This window comes from Lepisosteus oculatus, chromosome 8, assembly GCF_040954835.1.
Source record: "Lepisosteus oculatus isolate fLepOcu1 chromosome 8, fLepOcu1.hap2, whole genome shotgun sequence".
Taxonomy (NCBI): domain Eukaryota; kingdom Metazoa; phylum Chordata; class Actinopteri; order Semionotiformes; family Lepisosteidae; genus Lepisosteus; species Lepisosteus oculatus.
The window spans coordinates 22,855,548-22,877,369 of record NC_090703.1 but is presented as its reverse complement, the minus strand read 5'-3'; the positions used below and the strand labels follow the sequence as shown (position 1 = coordinate 22,877,369).

Here is a 21,822-nt window from a genome sequence, read left to right as displayed (position 1 = left end):
TTAACATGGCACCTGGGTTCAGACCCTGCTGTCAGTATTCCCCAAGTGGATTTGTGGCTGATAGGGTTATTGGGATTAAAGCCACGAGCCCAGATTTTCTAATTAACTGTTTGTGGGAGCTGGCTGTGGGGGCTGCAGTGAAGGGGTTAATCTGTTCAACCTAGCCTCCATTAGCTTGCCCAGGCTCTGTTGGTTAATCTGGATTGAGGCCAAAATAAAGGGGACTAAGCCAGTGCCACATTCCAGACAGATTAGCGGATCTGCCCCCCCCCCCCCTCCCCCCCTCCCTTCCATACTGATGGCTTTTCTCCGACTGGGGGGGGAGAGAGAAGAGGGTCCCCAGCGGCATGAGAAAGATTTGTTTCTGTTCACTCCCGAGTTCAGTGATCTGTTTTTTCTTTCATAATTCACGGTGTCTTATCAACTGTGCGTGTTGTAGAGTGGAGCATAATAAGAGCTATGGTGCTGGCCATAGGTGTGCTGCATGGTGATGAACAGGCCAGTTCTGTGTCAGTCTCAAGAGAACAATTTTCACTTGCGGTCCTGGAGGGCCACAGGCTACCAGATTTTATAGGTAATTTATAATACTCAATGAGTAAGAACCTGGAAACTGTGGTAATAGGGACCAAATAAGTGATTACTGGATTGCAAGAGTTGTAAGAATGAAAACAGAAGATGCAACAACCTTATGGGATCCTGTGTTATCTAAGAACATTTTTCTATTCATTTTCTAATTGCTTCATCCAATTCAGGGTTGCATGGAGGCTCGCCAAGCTGGAGACGCAAGGCGGAGTAAAACATGAATAGAACATCAGTCCATCAGAGGACACACAGACATAGAGACACATGAAGTACAGTTGCTACTGTAAAGGAACAAGTAATAGGTTTATTCCATGCTGAAAAAAAGAAGAAAGAGAACACAACGTTTCGGCCGTGGAGCCTTCTTCAGGTGTGAGAGAGACTGGCCCTGTCTCTCTCACACCTGAAGAAGGCTCCACGGCCGAAACGTTGTGTTCTCTTTCTTCTTTTTTTCAGCATGGAATAAACCTATTACTTGTTCCTTTGCAGCCTACGCATGCTGACGCAGCTACCCACCTGAGTTGCTACTGTATATTCCTTTAAGAATAAGTGCATTTAACTTTAATGTGCTCTATTAGACTGAGAAAGGCTCTGCTTAAAAGATCTTTCTTTCTAATGTTTATTGTTGGCATCCCTTTGTACTTACTGTAAATTCAGTCTGCTATCCCAACTGCCAACACTAAAACTGTGCCACGCTAAATTGCAAAACAAATTGTTTTTTTTAACTTAACATAACTGCATCACTGTGTGTTCACCAGCCTATACATGTAATATGCACATAAATATTCTTTTTGACATAACTGGAGATGTGTGAAGTGTACTTGAAGTAAAATGTATGCAAGCCAAATTACACTTGTAATTCCAATGTAATATGTGCTCAGCAGTGGGGACTCCATCTCTAACATGTTTGATAGGCTTGACATTTTCAGATGTCATCTTGTCTCTTCCTGTCCTAAAGAAACTGTCACCTGTTCTGAAATATTCTTTCCTACACTGCTAAGGAAATGCGTAAAGCAGGTTAAGCCTGGCAGATTTAGCTCAGGGCAGAAGTCTTGCAGAAAGAGAAGGGTTTTAAATGAAATAGAACAGAGCTGTGATTGAAAGGTGGAAAGAACTGAGGTTTAAATGTAGTAACTTGGGTGGGTTAATTTGTTCTTTACCTACAGTAAATAAACCCAGCTGTTAATAAAATTTAGATTAGTTGTGCATCCCCCATAAGATTAGAGATAAGAAATGAAGAACTAATTTAAGAGCAAATGCCTCCATTCTAGATGCCATAACTTATAGGAGACCTGATTGTTGGTGATACTGGGTCTTTTAAATCTACACTGTGCAATGCAGTGTAGTGTGTTCAGTTAATCAGATTCACAATGCTGGGCAGCAATCAGGCCAATAGGTTCAGTGCTAAGAAGGCTGGGCAGCAGTGAGTATTATGTGGTAAGATATACAAATAGTTTTTCTCTGATTATATTCAGTGAATTTCATTGATCAATCAGCTATTTGACCTAAAGTATAATAAAGTAAAATAACTTTTTGGTGGATTTGTTTTCTATTTTTAATCTTGTAGAGTGGAAAATGTAGAAAAGCCAAACGCGAATCATCAACTGAAAATATAACGGGCCAGAAGAGTGGCGCAGTGGTCAGCATTGCTGCCTCAGAGCTGTGGCCCCTGGGTTCAGTTCCTGGGATGCTATGTGTTTGGAGCTTTTTTGCATAAGTTTCCTTTGGGTCCCCTGGTTTTCTACCTAAGTCCAAAAACATGTTGGCCCTTGGTGTCTGTGTTTGTGTCTGTCTGCCCTACGATGGACTGGCATCCTGTCCAGGGTGTACCACGCTTGTCAGGGTAGGCTCCAGCTCCCCTGTGACCCTGAACTGGAAGAGCCATTTAGCAACTGGACTGATGAAAATATCAGTTCAGTTTATTTGTCGTATGCAAAAGTGCAATGAAATGAAATGCTTTGTATGTATGCTCCTTTACAGACATTAAAGCACTCGCCAAAAACATAAACGCAGTAAAGCAGCAACAACAACAAGTTAAATAACGTGAGAAAAAAACACATCAGTGTGAGACAGTGGCAGGCTCACACTAATGTGTTTTTTTTCTCACACTGCTTGTCTGGTTGAATGTGTCATTGCTTCAAATTATTCAATTATTTTTTATTTGAAAAAGGTTTGATATCTTCAGTTTTTGTTTCCTCATTTTATGGCTCTGTGTCTGATGATCACTTTTCTTGAATTGCATACAAAAGTGCATTTACAAAAAAATGTGCAACATGCTTTTGGGGGAAAATAAATAATTGGCACTAACAGCTCTGACCACTTAGACAGCACTTCCAGCTTTGCAAAGTACAGCCGTACAAAAATGAAAGAAGGCCTTTGGAAGTGTCTGCTCATATTGTGGCTTCTGTTATTGTGAACAGATGATTAGCACACAAATGTGGAGCTTGGGTGGAGAATTTCCTTGTTGAAACAGATTTCATTTGAAAAGCTGGGACTGCTAATAAATTACTGGGAACAAATGGTCTAACTCTGTCCAAACAAAATATAAGAGAAAAATGCACACAAAGAGCTCTGTACTTTATCACGGCCCTACAGCTGTGGCCTAGAACTTCTGCTTCTCTCTGGCGTTCTTTATAATGATGCAAAACTCCACTTTATGGAACCATGCATTTTCCTCTGTGGGGTGGTTTAATACACTGTCATGCGGAAATTTGCACTTTACTTTTTTTTCTCCCCCACACAGAGATTGTGGATGGCAATGCCAAGATGACCTTGGGAATGATCTGGACCATCATCCTCCGGTTCGCCATTCAAGACATCTCTGTGGAAGGTAAAGCCTTACTTTGCCCCTCTAGAGCTGTCACGTCTTGTCGACTTGGCTGTGGAGGGCATTTTGAGTCAGTACTGGTACAGTTGGTCATTGCTTCTCCACTAGATATTCATTCAGTGATATGTGTAGCAAATCTTGTGGAAATACCTGTCCAATCACTCTAGAATGTGGATAGGTTCATACTGGAGCAAAGATGCGAAAAGAGCTGACTTGACTAGGCAGAACAATTATTTCCAAACAAAAATGTCAAACCAGATGTTGATTATGGGCTGTCCTGACTGGTTGGGAGCTCTTGAGGTGAGATTTCGTGTGTGGGTTGAGCTCTGTGCTCTTGTGACAGTTCGGGATTCACAGCTGGCTCCGTGTCACATGGGACACCAGGGGGATGAGTCAGCCAGCACTCTCTCAGCTCCTGGCGAAACAGTGGTTTCCCAGGCACCTGCAGGCTGATGGTGATGCCAGAGAGGAATTTGTCTCTCGTCCAATCAGTGCGGAACATCCTGTATGTCGCTGCAGAGCTTGTGGCGAGTCACAGGATGAATGGCTTAACTGGTGGGTGAGTCAGAGGAGTCTGTCTGCTCTTCCTCAATCTCCACATGTAGGTACTGGAATCACTGCTGTTAGCCAAGACTTATGTAGTCTGTTTAAAACAGGCTGGAGTTACAGTATATTAATAAGGTTATTTTTAGAAGAATTGATTATAGAACTGGTGTAATGAATCATCATGCATATTTGCCTGATTCTAAAATATGGAAAAATAGATATTCCTGAAGAATTGAATTGAAAAACCCATCATGACCAAAAGCTTTTACTGCAAGATGAAGTGTTATTGTCAGATGTATTAGAGACTTAATCTTGCAGATCTACTGCCGAATGAAATTTTAATGTCATTACTTCAGTCTTTATACCTGATTGTTTTTCTTATACACAGTATATATTTTTTTTTTATTTCTTACATTTACTGGAACCTTTGCTTTTAGAGATGCAAAAATGTCTAGGGAAGTGTCATGTTGCCTAGACATTTGGTGAAGAAAAATGGGGGATTTTTAAACCAGCGTTTGGAGGAAGTGTGGCCTTCTCTGCTACACTGTGTTCAACTGTTCTTTGGGGTGTTAAGGGTAAGGGCACTTGATCCACAAAGAACACGAGCCAGTTGAAAAGCTTTTGGACCATGTATTTAGAAAAAGGCAGCTACTGTGTTTCAGCAAAAAATACTGCAGCAGTGTGTTTGGGGGGGGGGGGGAGAAACTCATACTAGATTTTTGAGCCGGTAGCTGCGTTGGCAGTGGCAGGACATGTAAAGGTTAATCCCACATTGAAAAGTAGAATGAAAGAACAGTGTTTCAGGTGTGAAATATGTCCTGTGAATATCAGGGGGGGTGGTAATGATGCAATTAGTGTTAGTATAAAGAGTAAATGCTTCCTCAGTTGTATTGTGTAGTAGAAAGTTAATTGCACACTTGTAAAAACCTCAAACCAGTTGTCCATTAGCTTGGCTCCAGCTCTTTAATTCTTCCACCAGCTCATTTGCTTTCCACACTTGGTTCTATGCTGTGTATAGTTAGGCTGGACTGGTTGAGATGCAGCTGGTTCACATGTGCCCAGAAGACTCTAGCCCAGTTTGGAAGTGCATTTAAAACCCAGAACAAGAAGCACTTCTTTACAGAAGGGGTTGTGGGATTCTCGAACAAGCTTCCCTGCCATGTTGTGAAGCTGATACTCTGGCTTCTTCCAAGAAGCAGCTGGATGAGAACCTTGGATCAATTAACTAATAACGACCAAGCAAGCTACAGTAGGTGGGCCAGATGTCCTCCTCTTGTTTGTGTTCTGTATTGTAGGAATTTAAGACGAGTGTCAAAGTTCAGGACACTCCTCAAAGCTCAGGAGCTCCTCAAACTCTGAACTATTCTCGATACAGAGTGTGTTCTGTGTCCATGTCTGATTGTCCAGCACAATTTGCCCCTCTTCACAGAGACGTCTGCCAAGGAGGGACTGCTGCTGTGGTGCCAGAGGAAGACAGCACCCTACAAGAACGTCAACATCCAGAACTTTCACATCAGGTGAGGTCATCTTAAGGTGATTCAGCACCACACTCTTCACACCTTACTGGGATACAGTACATCTCCACAAACTTTCACTCTGTCTGTAACTTGAGCCCTTGCCTGCGTTCACCAAAACCTAAGTCTTAAGGTACTGTTGGTCTCATGTATGGGCTTCTAAGGGAGACTTTCAAAGTGGACACATCAGTGGCCAGCAATGTGGTCAATAGAAGGGCGATTTAATTATATTTTGAGCCTCATTTAGCAAGAAACTGGAGATCACTGATGTTATACCATTTCCTGTCCCACAGTGAGAACACTCTCACAACTAACCACAGTACTGTAGATTTCTAGCAGGTAAGCCAAAATGGACACCGAATTAGAATCGAACAATTCTGAACATAGAATTGCTATTCTCAGATTTTGGATGCTAAAACAAATGGAATTTCTGAGTAGGTGAAAAGTGCTTTTCTTTTTCACTTTTGCATTTGTTTGCAAAATTCTGATTGTAAAATCACTCAGACAGCCAGATCAGGATATTCAACATGAATAAGATGATAAATATCTTGACACAGCTGACAGAGTTTACTCTGTAAGAGCTTTGTGTGGCTGTACCTGCTGCAATACCTATTGTTCGCTGCACTGTATCACACTCTGAATGTCTTGTGTCATCCTTCTATTAAGAGGCCAGACGTCCATGTCTAAATGTTAAATGAGGTGCAGATACAAATGTGTTTATTTATGGTTTTGGATTTCATTGTACGAAGCCGTGACCAAATATGGTTTAAAAACCTGTTTTAACTGCTGGTCCTCAAGGAGCCGTGTTACAGGGGTCAGAGAGATAGTAACAGTTGCAGATGAGATGGACTTCAAAGTTATTTTTTTCTTGTTTGTGAGCCCTGTGTGTGGGCATACCATGTTTTTCTAATAAAATAAGTCAACTGTCAAGCAAACCCCTGACAATTCTGGTGGGTTAATTTATTCATAGGAACTTGGGGACCGTGTTAATTTGCCTTGCTTTTATGTTAACAAAGTGCTGTGAAAATGGATATGTGGCGAGTTCATGGCCTTAAAATCATTTTAAGTTCCCATACATATTAATGGAGGTTTTTTTGAACTGACTGGGTGGGAGTCAACAGTACTTTTTTTTTTCTGGAAAGGAACATTAAAGTGACTACCTGGGTTGTGCCCTTTTGAGTTGGAGGGTTAGATCTTATTTTCTGACATTGAACACAGAAGGTTTCTGAACCTACTGGTGCTTTGAAGATGAAGTTAGTGCTTCCGTTATCTGTCAAAAAAGCTGCTGGAGTTTTCTTTTTCTGCTTTTCCTGATGCAACACACCTCCTTGCTTGTAACAGACGCCTGTTTTGTCAGGTGATCTTGTGGATTCTCAGGCCGAAAATTAAATGTCGACAACAGTGCCAGTGTGTACAGGTGACGTCAGAATCTCTGTAAGGAATTCAGGTCTTCAATGTGCCTTGACTGCACAAAACAAGCCCTGAAAAGTGAAGGCACACTCCCCAGGTTATACAGTGCATTTTGTAAAAGTCGTTGTTGATGATGGGTCTTTCTGTGCCCAGTTACTTTTCCATTAGCACTCCCTAAATTTGGAAACTCCATTTACTAACAGGCATGGCTTAACTTATCTATGCAGCACTCGTATCGTAAGGTGGACAATGAGTGTGGATGCTTTCCTGTGAAAAGGGAATTTCCTTTCTCACCTATGATGTTGCAAGCTAGCAAACACCCTGCAAGTCTGTAAGGGTTATAGCCACACAGAAAGACCAGACTGGCTTTTTACTACCTACTCAATTGTGGCGGTACCCAACCAATTATGAGCTGTTGCTTGGGAAATTCCACTCACAGTGGGCTGGTGAAATAACCTGTGCTCCAAAAATATTTTTTTACAGGCTGAGCCATTAGCAACCTGCCCTACAGATGGGTCTGTTGAAGACCCCTAGACGCAGCCGTGATTCGTTCCCAATACTTTTCTTTGGACCCCCCACTGTTTAAGTTCTCCTCTTTATTTGGTTTGGAGGTATTGCCAAGGTGTGCTCCCTTAATGGTTATGTAAAATGAGATCTTGGAGTATTTCCCGTGGGGAAAAGGGAACTATAAAACGGTAACAGACTATTCCAGTAATGTAGCAAATCTGAGCTCCAGGTTGTTCACTAACTGGCTATCCTCTTGGCTCTGTCTTTCTCTCCACAGCTGGAAAGATGGATTGGGATTCTGTGCTCTCATTCATCGACATCGTCCTGAGCTCATTGACTATGGAAAACTTCGCAAGGTGAGAGCAAACATGAACCGATTTAGGGCCAAAAGTAGGAGACTTTTCCTTACACAGAAATGATGGGTGTCTTGTTCAGATTGCCCAGTCATATTGTGGAAACTGATTTTCTGCAGTGGCTCTGGGTTTGTGACACTCTGAGGCTGATTTACTGCTGGCCACAAAGCCAAAAGAGCCCCTGTCATTTATAAGCGTTGTTAGGTCACTGTATTTTGTCAGGGTTGGATCAGAATAGAAATAGATTCACTATGCTTTAAAGTTTATCACACTACATATCAAATATCTTAGAGCTGCAGGGGAATATCCTGATTTCAGTCCTCACACCCACACTGAAGTGTCGGGTCTCTGTCTGCCGAGCTTCCAGTTGCTGCAAATCTGTTTCTTTGCTCTCAGGAGAAGCATTTTGTGTCTCTATTAAGCCAGCGATGGCATCGTTGGCTGGGGGAGACGAACACTGAGTAACCTGCAAGCACCACGCACTTCATTATACAAGCACTCCATGGGGGGGAGGACTGATGGCTGTAGTTAATGAAAGGGCTTTTTTTATAGGGAGAAAATCGTTCAAAAAATTACTACCTTCTAAAAGTGATACAGCACTTCTAAGTTAAAGCGCTGTGGCCTTTAACATTTTATACAGCAGCCTTTTGAGATCTCAGGTCTTTGGAAATGAAAAAGGACCTGTACCTTTGACATAATCAACACAATGTTGGTTGTTCATTCCTGAGTGGAATAATCCTAGCTTTTCAGAAGTATGAATTAAACTTTTCAGTTAAGTATTAAATTAAGATTTCTTTTGCCTTTTATCTCTTATCTTTTATAATGTTTTAATAAATGCAATACAATCAAACATTGAAGTTTTTTTGGACCTTTTCACGAAAATGGATAGTTGATTGTGGTCAGTAAGTCTAACTGTTTTTTTGTTTTAGTGCTGTTCAACTTCTTTGAAAATGCATATAGACTTCCTTAATATTGCCGTTTACCACTATTATTAGCGAGGAGAATCTGCTGCCTGTTCTTCTTGTGTCCTGCCCTGTTCAGGCTCATTTCACTGTCTCCCCCACAGGATGATCCAATGACCAACCTGAACACGGCCTTTGATGTGGCGGAGAAGTACCTGGACATTCCCAAGATGCTGGATGCTGAGGGTGAGAAGCAGGGATGGTGTTTAGGGGGCTTGGGTTGGGTCAGGGCCCATGTGACTGACATACAATAATAACAGTGAATTAATTTTTTTTTGTCAGTTGATCTGACAGATCTGTTCAGATCTTAGGAAAGTCTGGCCATGTCTATGAAGTAAATTGGTGTATCTAAATTCATTTATGCCGTGTGTGCCCTGTGATTGCTGTGTCCCTTTCCACCTTGTGCCCTATCCTTCTAGGACAGGCTTCATATAGTCATGGGCTTCATCAGGACTAGGCGGGTTTCTTATAAAAGACGGATGTGCCAACACTTAAACAGGTCAGGGCTCCCAAGTGGCTGCTAAAGGAGCTTGTCACTGAGTGCTGGTTGGGCTCTGGTGGACTGGGAAATAAGAAAAAAAACATTGAACCTGAATCACATCACTAGCTGACTGTGACCGTGATTTCCCAAATGTCGTAGCATAATTGGCTGAGCACCGCCAGGGGAGATCTCGAGCTAGTTGCCTAAGCCTGTCCTAACTCCTGACAAACGCCCAGCCCTTGTGATCTCCTGGGCACCTGCAGGCTCTCAGTGATGTCAGAGACACACTTCCAGCTGATGCCAGCCCTCAGATGAGTCACTGGGAGCCTTTGACATGTCAAAAGATGAATGGCTTATTGGGAGGGCACATTGGAGGTGCGCTTTCCATTTTCATTCTGAGAGCAGAGATATAAAGACACAATTTGGTGAGCAAAATAACTGACAGTGGTGAATGTTTCTAATGTTTCTTATGTTTCTTCAACTTCAACAGTTCAGAAACTAGACCATGCACAAAATACGTTAAGATACTTTATGGAATGAGGAAGCACCAGAATAAGAGTTAAAAAAAATGACACTGAAACATCCTCATCAGGGTTCTGCAAGAGCAGCATAGTGTCAAAGCCAAAACCAAATTCTGAAATATACTATACCCAATCTACTCCCGTTCTTCCATTCTGATTTTAATTTGAAATCTTTTTCTTTTCTTGTCCCTGAGGTCTCCCATTAAATATAGATTTTGATTTCAAGGGAACCTATAGAGGCAGTAGATTAGTAGACACTTTCTTGTGTTAAACAGTGCTGCAGTTGGACTTCTATGAAAATAGAATAAATATAAAAATAAAATAAAATGCAAAATACACTTCAGATAATTGCATTTTGAGACTTTATTACTTCCCTTGTGGATGTTTTCCAGACCAGGATGATCTACCTAAGTATGCAAAACTGACTTTATTTATCAACATGAAATTGTGCTTGTCCTACAGACTGCTGTAGATCTTTTTTTCAAAGAACCATTGATTTTTGCTAATGCAATTACAGTAAACAAATTTCATTGGCTTAAACTTGGCCCTTGTTTTTCAGATTTTAAGTTTCCATGTCCACTTTAATGGGGAAGCTGTGTAATCACAATTATTCGTGCGGTGGCAAAATGGAACAGTCTATCTTGGGGGTTCTGTTGAACAGACACAGCTAGGAAACTGTTTTCTTTGGAGACAAATTATTTTTTGCAAGGGTTCATTTTACCAGTATAGAAAAGTGGCAGTTCACCAATGTGTCCAGACAAAAGGAAGCAGAATTCAAGTTGATCTGTGGTGATCAAGATGTTCTTTTTCTTAAACAAAAATAGGTTAATTTCCTTTCTCTCTCTTCTGCTCTCTGTTTTGGATTAACCCTGGTTTTTGTTTCCAGCCAGCTCTCATGTGTCACAAGCAAGTTGGGGGTTCTGAGAATCAGTCCATGTCCTCTGTTCTCAGTCCATCTTGGGACAGGTTAGATATGAGCAGCTAGGAGGTGACCCAGGGTTTTTCCATGCCTTCTATCGATGCCACATGTCATGAGAAGAATGGCATGAGGCATTCAGTCCCCAGCATATATCTTAACCATACCTATGTGACCTCCAGCAGAAATTGAATTCCTGCTGTTCACTGTTCAGTATTTCCATTATCAATCTTTCAGGTTCTTACTTTCAGCCATTAAATCTGATTAATTTCTTAAAACAAGCAGAACCAAACAGGGCACAGAGCACAAGTGCTGTGGAAAAGGACAGGTGATGATGATGCATTTACATAACCGATACTCATTTTGTGGTATTACAGAAGACATGCTGCCAAATGATGCCCTTGACAGGTCAGCCTGGCTGTTGATTCCAGGCTGGCCTTGATGTGATGGATGAAACGTCTAGCTAATTGAAAATACTTGCCTCAAACCTTCATCCCACCCTACCCCCTCCCTTCCCTCCTTTTTCTCCACAGACATTGTTGGCACAGCCCGCCCTGATGAGAAGGCCATCATGACCTACGTCTCTAGCTTCTACCACGCCTTCTCGGGCGCCCAGAAGGTATCCCAGGATGCACATTTCCTCCTTCCCCCACCCTGACAGAACCTGGTTTTGCCTCTGTCTCTTTAACAGTCTGTTTTCTCCCTCCAGCTCACAGCTCCTCCCCCTTCGGGACACTCTCTGCTTCTGTTAGCATGGGCCTTTTCACCAACTTGCATGATGGGGTTACTCAACTGTCACACCAGTGGGATAAGCAATCTCCAGTCTGACCCCTGTCCTTGATTTCTCTACATTCTGTTCTTCACTCTGTTATTCTGGGCCCACTGCTTTTGGCAGGTGGATCGAATTTGACTGGAAGTGATCTAAACAGCCATGCCAGAGTTTTTACACGCAGTCTTGTTAGGCTTGCAAGTGGATGTATGAGTAGATGAACAGATGCAGTTGTTTCTGAGCTGGAATGGACCAATTCAGAACAATCACTGTTCTCAAAAAGCATTTACTTAAGCCTTGTAATCATCAAATATATAAACAATATTGCAGGATGAGAGATTAATATTTCTAAAATTCACTTTCTTAAAATGTGACTTTTTTTTTCCTATACAGTACAACGAGTTTGGGTGTTTTTTGTCTGAAGGAGTGCCACATTCAAAAGATTTTCTTGCCAGAAGAATTTAATCTTCTATAGCCAAGATTATCATTCATCATCAGATGAGAACAGGATTGAGTGATGGGAATTTTTTTGCTGCAAAAATGCTGAGGAGATTGCAGATAAGAGTGCCGAGATAATAAATAAAATCATCAGTAAAAAAAAAGTTTTCTTATTGTTGAAGGAAAAGCATTTAAAAAACTGCTTTGTCAACAATCTGTTGCTCCCAGTTGGCAGATGGCATTTTCTGAAATGCTGACGCTTGATTTAAATTGTATCCATATATCTTGCTAGGTTCATTCTTTCTGCACAGAAGGTGGAACTTTGATTCCTGCCTTGTGAAACCGAGTTGAACCTTGAAAAATTCCAAGATCAGATGTGAAGTTCAGATCTTCATAAGATTCTGCCCACTTCTGATAGTGCAAGACTGGATAAATCAGACCGACAACCCACAGAGTGGCTTTATAAAGGATTCAGGGCTGACATCATCCCAAGTCTTAAACTGCACATCTGGAAAACAGCAACTGGAGGAGTGCAGTGTGGTACACAGATGCAACAGTATTAGAACTTAAGATGGAATAATGGAATGGTCACCTTAGAGCCCATGAAGTACTGCAAATATTTGTCGATCTCGGTTTATTTATTTTAAGGAGGAGGATTTTCCTTTTAAGAAAAGCATTTCTTAGGAGTTACTGGCTTTTAATTTGGTTTTGAATTTAACAAGTGGTTTTCTGGGTACCGTACTGTGTTGAGAAGGATAAACACTTGATGCCACAACTACGTTTTTCTGTTCGAACTGCAGGGTTTCTATTGGCCCGGTGCGGCTGCGATTTAAATCGGATGTTTCAAGGTTGCTTGCTTATGCTTTAGATTGTGTTTTAGGAGAGATGACTCCTGACTATAAGTGATCTATTTTAATGGTGAGGTCAGCACATATCACCTGTGTATTAAACTCTAAGATGGCTCACTGCAAAATTCACTTTCTGAAGGAAGAAATTCACTGAATCCGGCCAGCCAGCCTGTGGCACGCCACCCCCGCCCTTTGACCTGGAGACTGCTCGGATTTCTGCTCCCTCCCTGGTTTTGTGGTCGTTTGCTGCCTTTCTCTTTGCACTCTTTTACTCTGCGCGTTTTTTCTTTCTTTCTTTTCTCTCCCTCTCTTTCCTGCGCAGATATCATTAGCACGCTGAGGCCAGACGAGAAGGCCATCATGACCTATGTGTCTTGTTACTACCACGCATTCTCAGGCAAACAGAAGGTGAGCCCCTTCCCACTCAACCCCCTCCTCCCCCTCCTCCACACCCAGGCCTGCACTCCTGGTCTTTTGAGGCAGAGCCTGGAGGGCGACACCACTCCAGCAAGCAGGGCTGATGGCTCTCTGTGCCCCATGCTGTGATTAGATGCGAGAATTGTCTGCCTGGCCTCGTTGGGGAATGTGAATGAGGAGGGCCACATTGTAGTCAAGGCTCCCATTCCATAGCAGATTAGTCCTCTTCAGGTTTTCCGTAGATCCAGGCTGCTGTAGAAAACGAAGTGGGTTATCATGAATACCCAGTGGATTTAGTATTGTTTAAACTTCACATTTTGCCGTCTTCAGTGTCGCTTTCTTGAAACATATTTCACCCACTGTTTGCTTTGTAAGAGGCTCCAGTGCAGCAAAGCTAAAATGGTTTTCCTGCATTGCAATCAGTTTTTTAAGAGCATTGCTATCCTAACTTTTAACACTCACTCACACAACCCTTTGCTCACATTTTCAATAGACCGTTTATTGGAGTCATTTCAATTTTTATAGACAATTGTTGGAGTAATTTCACTCTCATTGACAATTCACTAACAGGTGCATTCTATTGCTCTTAGCTATTTCTTGCCAAGGCCAGGCTTGTTAGTAACTCCAGATGGTCCTATTTTCAGTCAGAAAAGTTTGGAAAGAAGGCTGATCGTGTTACACTTATTTTTTTTATGAGGAGTTATTTTTCATTGTAAATATAGAAATGTATTAAAAGATAAATAATACCAATGAATCAGTCTGCGAAATTCCTAATTTCTTTAAACTTGCCAGTTTTTGAAGAATAACATCGTTTTTCGTTAATGCTGGGTGTTTTCTCCTAAATGGAGTCTGGTGATTTCCTGTGGTATTTCCTGTCTGAGACCTTGAGTTTCACACCTCTGATTTCCTGACCCGCTACTGCTGTATTAAAGGCCCTCTTGGCCTCTAAACAAAGAGGCCCTGTATGATGATTGTACAATGTGTCATGTACCACATCTGTCAGCATTTACAGCACAGTATCTTTCCTTGCCACAACAATATGGTGGTTTTGAAAATGCGAGCAGTAATTACTCAAGTATGTAGAAAATGCCTTGATCTTGCATGATCGAGCAGGTTCGGTGACTCAGTTTTAGCAGAGTGGTTTGGAGACAGAATAGTTGAAACAGTCCAAAGCATGGTATATTCCCCAATTTCTGATGACTGTAAGGTAGTAGCAGATCAGGCTTTTCCTCCGCGTGCTATTTTATGGGTAAAGAAAGCTGATGTGAACTTGCCAGAGGGATGACTGTTGTAACTGGGACATGATTGAAGGCGTTTGCTCACCTCTTGTCAATTCAGACAACCTCAAGGGCATGCACGCAGTGGTTGGCAAACAAAATACGAGCAAGATGAGACTTTCAGGCCATTAGAAGATGCTGATCCCGTGGCATTTCTCCATGGAATCATCTAGCAGTAGTGACAAGCCAGCCCCCCACCATAAGTGCTGTTCTCTTTTTGGTCTATGGGTGAAAAGTCCAAAATTAATTTGTTAATCTCAAAAGTATTTCCCCTATTTGCTCTGCCAACCCTGAATTAGTTCAGGGGCGCAAGATTACTTGGCTAATAATTGGGCTAGTCGCAAAATTAATTGAGTGCCTTCTAAGTGTAATTATAGTAGTTCACATCTTTGCAACGTTCAATCATGAAGACCAAGGATATTTCAAAACAACATGGTGAGAAAGTTGTAGAAATGCATAGGTCTGGAGAATGGAATACAGGACATGTGTTTAGGAGACGCTGAATGTCCCTTTGAACATGATGGAGTTGATAAATGGGTGGATTGTACCACCCAGGCACCGTCTGGTGAGACTGGCTCAATATTAATACAGTGAAATTCTTCTGAATTGTCTTGGTCATTACCTTTGAGTAAGTTTGATTACTTGTATCAGGTCTTCTCAATATTTTTTCTCTTCAGGACTGAAGGGGTTTAGTTCCTTCAACCTGGCAGTGTAGATGGTCACACCATTTCTGCTGTCAAGCATGATGGTGCCAGTATTGTGTTGTTGGCCTGCTACTCATCAGCAGGGTCTAAGAAGTTGACAGGGTGGGGGGTGGTAATGGATGTTGCAAACAACAAGCAAATCTTAGAGGAAATCCTGATTTGGTCTGCTAAAGACATAAAACTCAGACAAAAATTCACCTTTCAGCAGGACAATGACCCAAAGTGCAAGGCCGAAGCTATACTAGAGTGGCTTAAGAATAGGAAAGTACATGTCCTTGAGTGCCCAGTCAAAATACATATCTGTGTCCTTTTTAGAATTTTATGATGAGAAAATTGAAAAAATTACTGCCCAACCAACTTGACAGAACTTGATCAAGTAGAATGGTGGACAATCGCTGGACACTTATCCAACAACAAATCATTTGATGAAAGTAAATAGATTTTCAAGAAATTTAAGTTTCTTTTTATCCATTAAGTTACCCACTCTCTTTGTTTCTTTAGTCTTCTGAGGCTCATCCGAAGACTAATACAAATACAATCCTGTATCGCTAAACTCTGAGCTTGGTAGCTTTTCCAAATTAATAAAAAGCCATCTGACTTAATCCCACAGATTCTTTCCAGATGTTTCAAGCATTTGAAAGTCTTGATTGCATAAAAAAATTCTCCAAAGAGTGATGTTTAAAGCAAATCACTCAGTTTCGGCACAGAAATTCAGATGAGAATATAATATTTCATGGAAGTAAAATTCCTTATTTAGAAGTTAAGCATTTCAAATGTTTCAAATAAATAAAAGTCCAGAAGGAGTGTATTATTTTTTTTTCTCGTTTTACGCAACCCAAAGCCTGACTTTTCCTCACGTCGAAGGCACTAGGACCTTCCTTTTTTAGTGTTTTCAGTCTTATTTCCCAAATTGTCATTTTTGTGCAGTTGCTGCTAATAATTACTCTTTAGATTCAGCAGAACAAAAACAGTCACTAAGCTTTATAATCTGTTTTCTGTTTTTTCAAAATCATTATTCTGTAATATTATATGCTGCTTTATCTGAGACAACTTACTTAAAATAATTCATATTTGTGTAATAAAGTATAATGATTTCATAGTGGTAATTATCTCATAGTGAAATAATAAGGCAGTGACATTAAATCAAAGTTAAGAGTACTTCGGTGATGAAAGATGTCATCTCATGTTTCTCTTCATACAGATATTGACTCCAGTATCCTGGCTAAATTCACTCTTGGTTTTATAGTCTGGCCTGTCTTGTGCTCCCTGTCAATTCTATTGATGAAGTATTTTCTCACCTCTCCACCTGATCTGCTATATACTGGGGATGGACAAAATTACAATTAACGTTGTGTAATGGTTGTTGCTCTTCACACAGATGGGGGGGCCTTTCCCTTTAACTTTCAGTGGAAGATGTAGTGGGTGCCTCTGGGTTAAGTGTTTTGGGATCCTTTGGGATGAAAAGCACTATATAAATACAAGGTTTATTTTTTTTCATTTTTATTAGTGTTACAAGACAATAGGAAATCTAGTGCATGATGCAGATAAAGTAAAGCAACAGATGAACAGCAGGAAAAGATCTCACTTTTTGGCACAACAAAGGTGTAAAACTGCACATAGGGGTTGTCAGCAGAGATATAGAACACAGTGGGCGAGCTGTTGTTAAATGATGAGAAATTGGAGAATTGCAAAAAGTGTTTGATTTTGTTTTTGGGTGTGTAAGGAGTCCAGTCTTCCCTTAAAGTTTGGTACCTGCTTGGCACAGCATGCTACATTTTGGCTACAGATTTGTTGTGTGGAGCCTAACATGAGTCGCCTCAGCTTCCCCTGTGTTTATCAAATTAATTTTAATTTGTAACTTGATGTTACATCTGAATGCAGTAGTTTCTTATTGGAATCTGCAGTGCTAGGGTGGAACAGCTGCTTTGCTCTGGTACACAACAGATGAGTTTTCCAGTCACCTTAACAATGACTGAGTTCTGAGAGTCTAACATGGAGGTATTTGCACACACTAGTGATGGGACACAGCGAGAGGTGAACACCAATTCTTCCCTTTCCAATTGGGGAGGGGGTGGCAGGATTTCAGACCTGGACAGGTGTGCTAACAGGGATAGTTACCCTTGTGGGGGAAAAGCTAAACCTACAGCATAATACACCTCTTTGAACTTGTGCGACACATCTAAAATATAAAAATCTGTTGTCCACATTAAGGAGGTTAATAACCATATGAATAAATGATAACATAGTTCTGTTGCATTTAAATTTTGGTACTGTAGTCTATATTTATGTCTTTACGGAAGGTGCTCAAAATGTTTGGTTGAGATGTCTGTCAGCTACAGCTGCTCGATACATTTGCTGCCTACCTTTACTGTCTTTATCAGTCTGTTTTTATTGTGTGAGTTCAGGTTATCAAAGAATGTAATTGATGTTAATGACCTGAAACTTAATTCCAATCCAGAAAAGTTTGTGGAGGTTGGTTTTACCCAACAAGTAAAAGGTGACTGATTTAGTTTGATCCAGAAACATATTTTATTATTGATTAAATCCCTGTTGCCTGTTGTACCTAAGTAGTCATGTATTTGAGAACTTCACATTATTGATCTTTTATGGGGATGTCATGCAGCCAATAAACATCTGTTAATGCAAATATCAAAGTTTTCGGAAAATTACTCCTGCCAGCAGTGCCAGGGCAGTGGAATCCTTTTGGAGTGTATCCTCATTTCTTTTTTTTAGTCCTTTTTCATGTCGAAGTGATACAGTTTGCCAGATAGCGCCAAAAAGCTGTCTGCTCATATGGTCAGATTTGAATAGTCACATTTCTAGTGTCAAATTCATTTGGTTGAATTAATACTACAGAAGTGTACAATTTAGATATGAGCTGCAACTGAACATGTGACAGTGATGGAAAGGATAATAGCTACTTGTTGTAAGTAAATGCACTGCAGTAGAAATTGAAAAATGGAACTATTCTGAAATGAATTGAGTATTGGCAGAAGCAAGGAAGAGTTTGTGTTCTAATTCCATGGATTTTGGGTAAATTGTTTTGTTTAATCCCTGAATAAAAGTCTGTCGATCTGATCATGTATTTTCTTGTTACCGGAAAGCACTTTTATAGTCTCTGTGTGCTGTGCATTCCTATCTCAGAGAAAAGCCTTGAAAGACACTACTCAAAAATTACGAAAGTAAAACCAAAGTTTGGCAGATACAATGTAGTGCAGCTGTTGCCTGTATGAATTTGCTCATTGGAGCAGCTATTAACTAACATTTTCCATCTTCTAAAAGTTCTGGGCTCTGCAACCTTCTATTACCTACCCTCTCTTCAGTTTTCATCTTTTATTTCCCCTTTGTGCCTTCTGTGCTGGCTGAAGGCAAGTTTATAATTAAATGTTTCTCTGTTTTAGAACTGCTAGAACTTAATTTGAACTTTAACTAGACTTTACTTCAGGCTTCTTTAATCAAAATCAAGTAATTTGTGCTCTTAAAGCTTTATCTTGCAAATTTCTCCAAAATCTAAAATATGAAGCTCAAACTGAATACCCCAAGATTTACTATCTTCGGTGTCCTCTTAAGTTATGCTTAGCTTCAAGGGTGTTTCAAAAAGCATAGACCTTAGTTTAAGGGAAATGGCACTGTTAACCACTGTCTTTCATACCAGTGCAAGATGTATGCAAAACAGTTCCTTACAGTTTTAGCATTAGATTACAACATTTGAGCTGTTTTGAAAATGTAATCAGGCCGTTCTTAGTCAGGTTGAGGTTGAAAGTTGCTGTGGTGCATTGTACCAAACAGCCATATCCTGTATGTAATCTGTAGGTTTAGAGCATAAACTTTAAGGAGAAAGAGTTGTTTCTGAAAACAAAACAGTTGTTTTGTCGCTCACCTAGAAAATGCCAAGATGCAGCCCTGAAAACAAATGCTGAGAACCTGTGTACATTTGTACCTCATAAAACACTATTAATTTTACAGATCCCTATATAAAACACAAAGTTTTGCTTCATCAGTATAGCAGTTCATGGAAATGTTTAGACAATTAGTTACAGTGGATATAAAATGTCTACACATCCTTATTAAAATTGCAGGTTTTTGTGATGTAAAGCCAGATTTCAGGACAAGTCATGTCAGACATTTTCCCATCTTTAATATGACGTTGCAACCACAAAATTCAAGAGAAAAACAAATAGATAATTATTAGGAAAAATAATTGAAATGAAAAAACCTACAACACCCTGGTTGCATAAGTGTGCACACCCTTTTATAATGGGGGCTGTAGCTGTGTTCAGAGTTAACCAATCACATTCAGAATCATGTCCAAAGGTAAGTAGCATACACCTGCCGTCAATGAAAGTGATTAACCCCAAATAAAAATCAGCTGTTCCTGTAGGATTTTCTTGAAACTTTCGTGGTTGCATCCGACTGGGATAGCCATGGTCCGCAAGGAGCTGACAAAACATTTACAGGATCTTATTGTTGAAAGGTACCGATCAGGAGAGGGCTATAAAAGAATATCAAAGGCATTGGATGTACCATGGAGCATGGTCTGTGGAGACTATCGATAAGTGGAGAAAATGTGGCACCACAGGGACATTGACAAGATCAGGACAACCCTCCAAAGTTGATGACAGGACAATGAGAAAACGTATCAGGGAGGCTACCAAGAGCCTACAGAAACATTAAAGGAGCTGCAGGAATTTCTGGCAGGTATTGGTCACTCCTTGCATGTGACAACAATCTCCCGTATTCTGCACATGTCTGGGCTATGGGGTAGGGTGGCAAGACAGAAGCCATTTCTCACAAAAAAGAACATCCAAACCCATGTAAAGTTTGGAAAAAAAATACATTCAGTCACCCTTAAACATGTGGGAAAATATCTTATGATCTGATGAGACACAGGGTGAACTTTTTGGCCTTAATTCTAAAAGATCTGTTTTGTGGAAAGACAGCACAGCTCATCATCCGAAGAACACAATACCTACTGTGAAGCATGGTAGTGGAAGCATCATGCTTTGGGGCTGCTTCTCTTCAGCTGGGACAGAGGCTCTAGTCAAGATGGGATAATGACTAGCTCCAAATATCAAGATATTTTGGCACAAGACCTGCTGGCCTCTGTTAGAAAGCTGAAGATGAAAAGGAATTTCAACTTCCAACTACCCAAAGCACACATCCAGCTCAACCAAGGAATGGCTTCAGAAAAGGAAGATTAAAGTCTTGGAATGGCCCAGTCAGAGCCCAGACCTCAATCCCATAGAAAATATAGTGCACAGGAGATCCCCTCGCAATGTGAAGGAGCTTGAACTTTTTTGCAACAAAAAGGGATACAATTGCAAAGTCCAGGTGTGCAAAGTTTGATAGAGACTTATTCACAAAGACTTACTGCTGTAATAAATGCAAAAGGTGTTTCCACAAAGTATTAGTTGAGGCGGGGAGGAGTGCACGCTTATGCAACCAGGGTGTTGTAGGTTTTTTTAATTTCAATTAATTTTCCTAGTAATTTGTTTTTCACTTGAATTTTGTTAGTTGCAAGGTCACATTAAAGATGGAAAAATGTCTGACATGATTTATCATTACAAAAACTTGCCATTTCAATAAGGGTGTGTAGACTTTTCATATCCACCGTACATGTTGGCTGCACTTGTGTGATCAAGTTTGACAGATTTTACAAATCTTGGTTTTTCTATCCGTATTTGCCCATTTGTTGGCAAAAATTGAGATTCTGTCCGTAGATGCACTTGTTTTTATTATTATTATTAAATAAAAGTATACAGGTTGTTAAGTTACAGATGCGTTACTGCTGCTACTAAAGGAAATTACTTGCTTTTCCTATGGCTAAAAATGAAGAAAAGAACAGTTGGTTATTGAACGTTTACTATTACAAAATCACCCTGTTCTTTGTTCTTTCAGAAAGAGCTGTTTCTTTTTTTTTAAAAGAAAAGAAATAGAAGGCAAAAGCAAGGTGCCCCATATTTACTGTATCTCCAGGGACAGAAGCACAAAATCCTTGTCCTCAGCAATACTTTGGGAAATATGCAACTTTTATCTCTCTCTTGAGGGATATTCCTTGTTTAAAGAAATAATTATGGATTATTCAGAATCGGAAGCCAAAGTAAAATGACTTATTAAAAAAAGACTGGAATTGACTGGCTAATAAGACTTGTTACAAGCCTAGGAGAATTCCAGTGCCTTGCTTGACCATTTAATCCTTCTGCCTCTGTCCCCCAGGCCGAGACGGCAGCCAATCGGATCTGCAAGGTGCTGGCAGTCAACCAGGAGAACGAGCAGCTGATGGAGGACTATGAGAAGCTGGCCAGCGATGTGAGTGGACAGTCTTCAACAGTTCATCACCCTGCATTCAATTAATTCTGCATATGTCTTCTCTGCCTTTACCTCTGTGAATGTATGGTGATGTCAGCTGCATTTACTTTGCGCTTTTTTGGCCTCAGAGTACCACTCTTTTATACAACTTGTTTCCAGGAGTAAAGTAGTCTTACCGTCTCTCTCCTGAAGGGCAACCACCTGCCCACTTTCCTTCTTAAGGTTCCATCCAGTTTTCTCTGACTCTTCCTCCGTCAGAAAAGTCAGATGTTCTAGTCTTTATTCTAGTGAACAGTCCAGGTCTTGGAGAGCCAGTGTGTCTGCAGGTTTTCTAGATCTCCCCAAAGCACCAGGACCTGATGAGCTGTGAGAAGTTCAGTTCAGTTGGTCCCATTAAGTATTAATCCAATCATGAGCTTCTTAATGTTGTTAAGAGCTCAGCTG

The 21,822-nt window shown here is 40.7% G+C and overlaps 1 protein-coding gene across 4 annotated transcripts in view; it reads left to right on the top strand.

The window, feature by feature from the left end:
• actn1 (actinin, alpha 1) overlaps positions 1 to 21,822 on the top strand; it is a 67,866-nt gene that overhangs the window by 33,350 nt on the left and 12,694 nt on the right. For 2 of the 4 annotated variants that reach the window (XM_069193405.1, XM_069193403.1), the window contains exons 4-9: positions 3,323 to 3,409; positions 5,382 to 5,469; positions 7,661 to 7,739; positions 8,803 to 8,884; positions 12,994 to 13,079; positions 21,286 to 21,378. In XM_069193405.1, coding sequence (XP_069049506.1) covers positions 3,323 to 3,409; positions 5,382 to 5,469; positions 7,661 to 7,739; positions 8,803 to 8,884; positions 12,994 to 13,079; positions 21,286 to 21,378 — 515 coding nt within the window. Of the gene's footprint in view, positions 1 to 3,322; positions 3,410 to 5,381; positions 5,470 to 7,660; positions 7,740 to 8,802; positions 8,885 to 11,149; positions 11,236 to 12,993; positions 13,080 to 21,285; positions 21,379 to 21,822 lie in introns of all 4 variants that reach the window. The other 2 variants (XM_069193404.1, XM_015351166.2) reach the window with 1 other exon arrangement.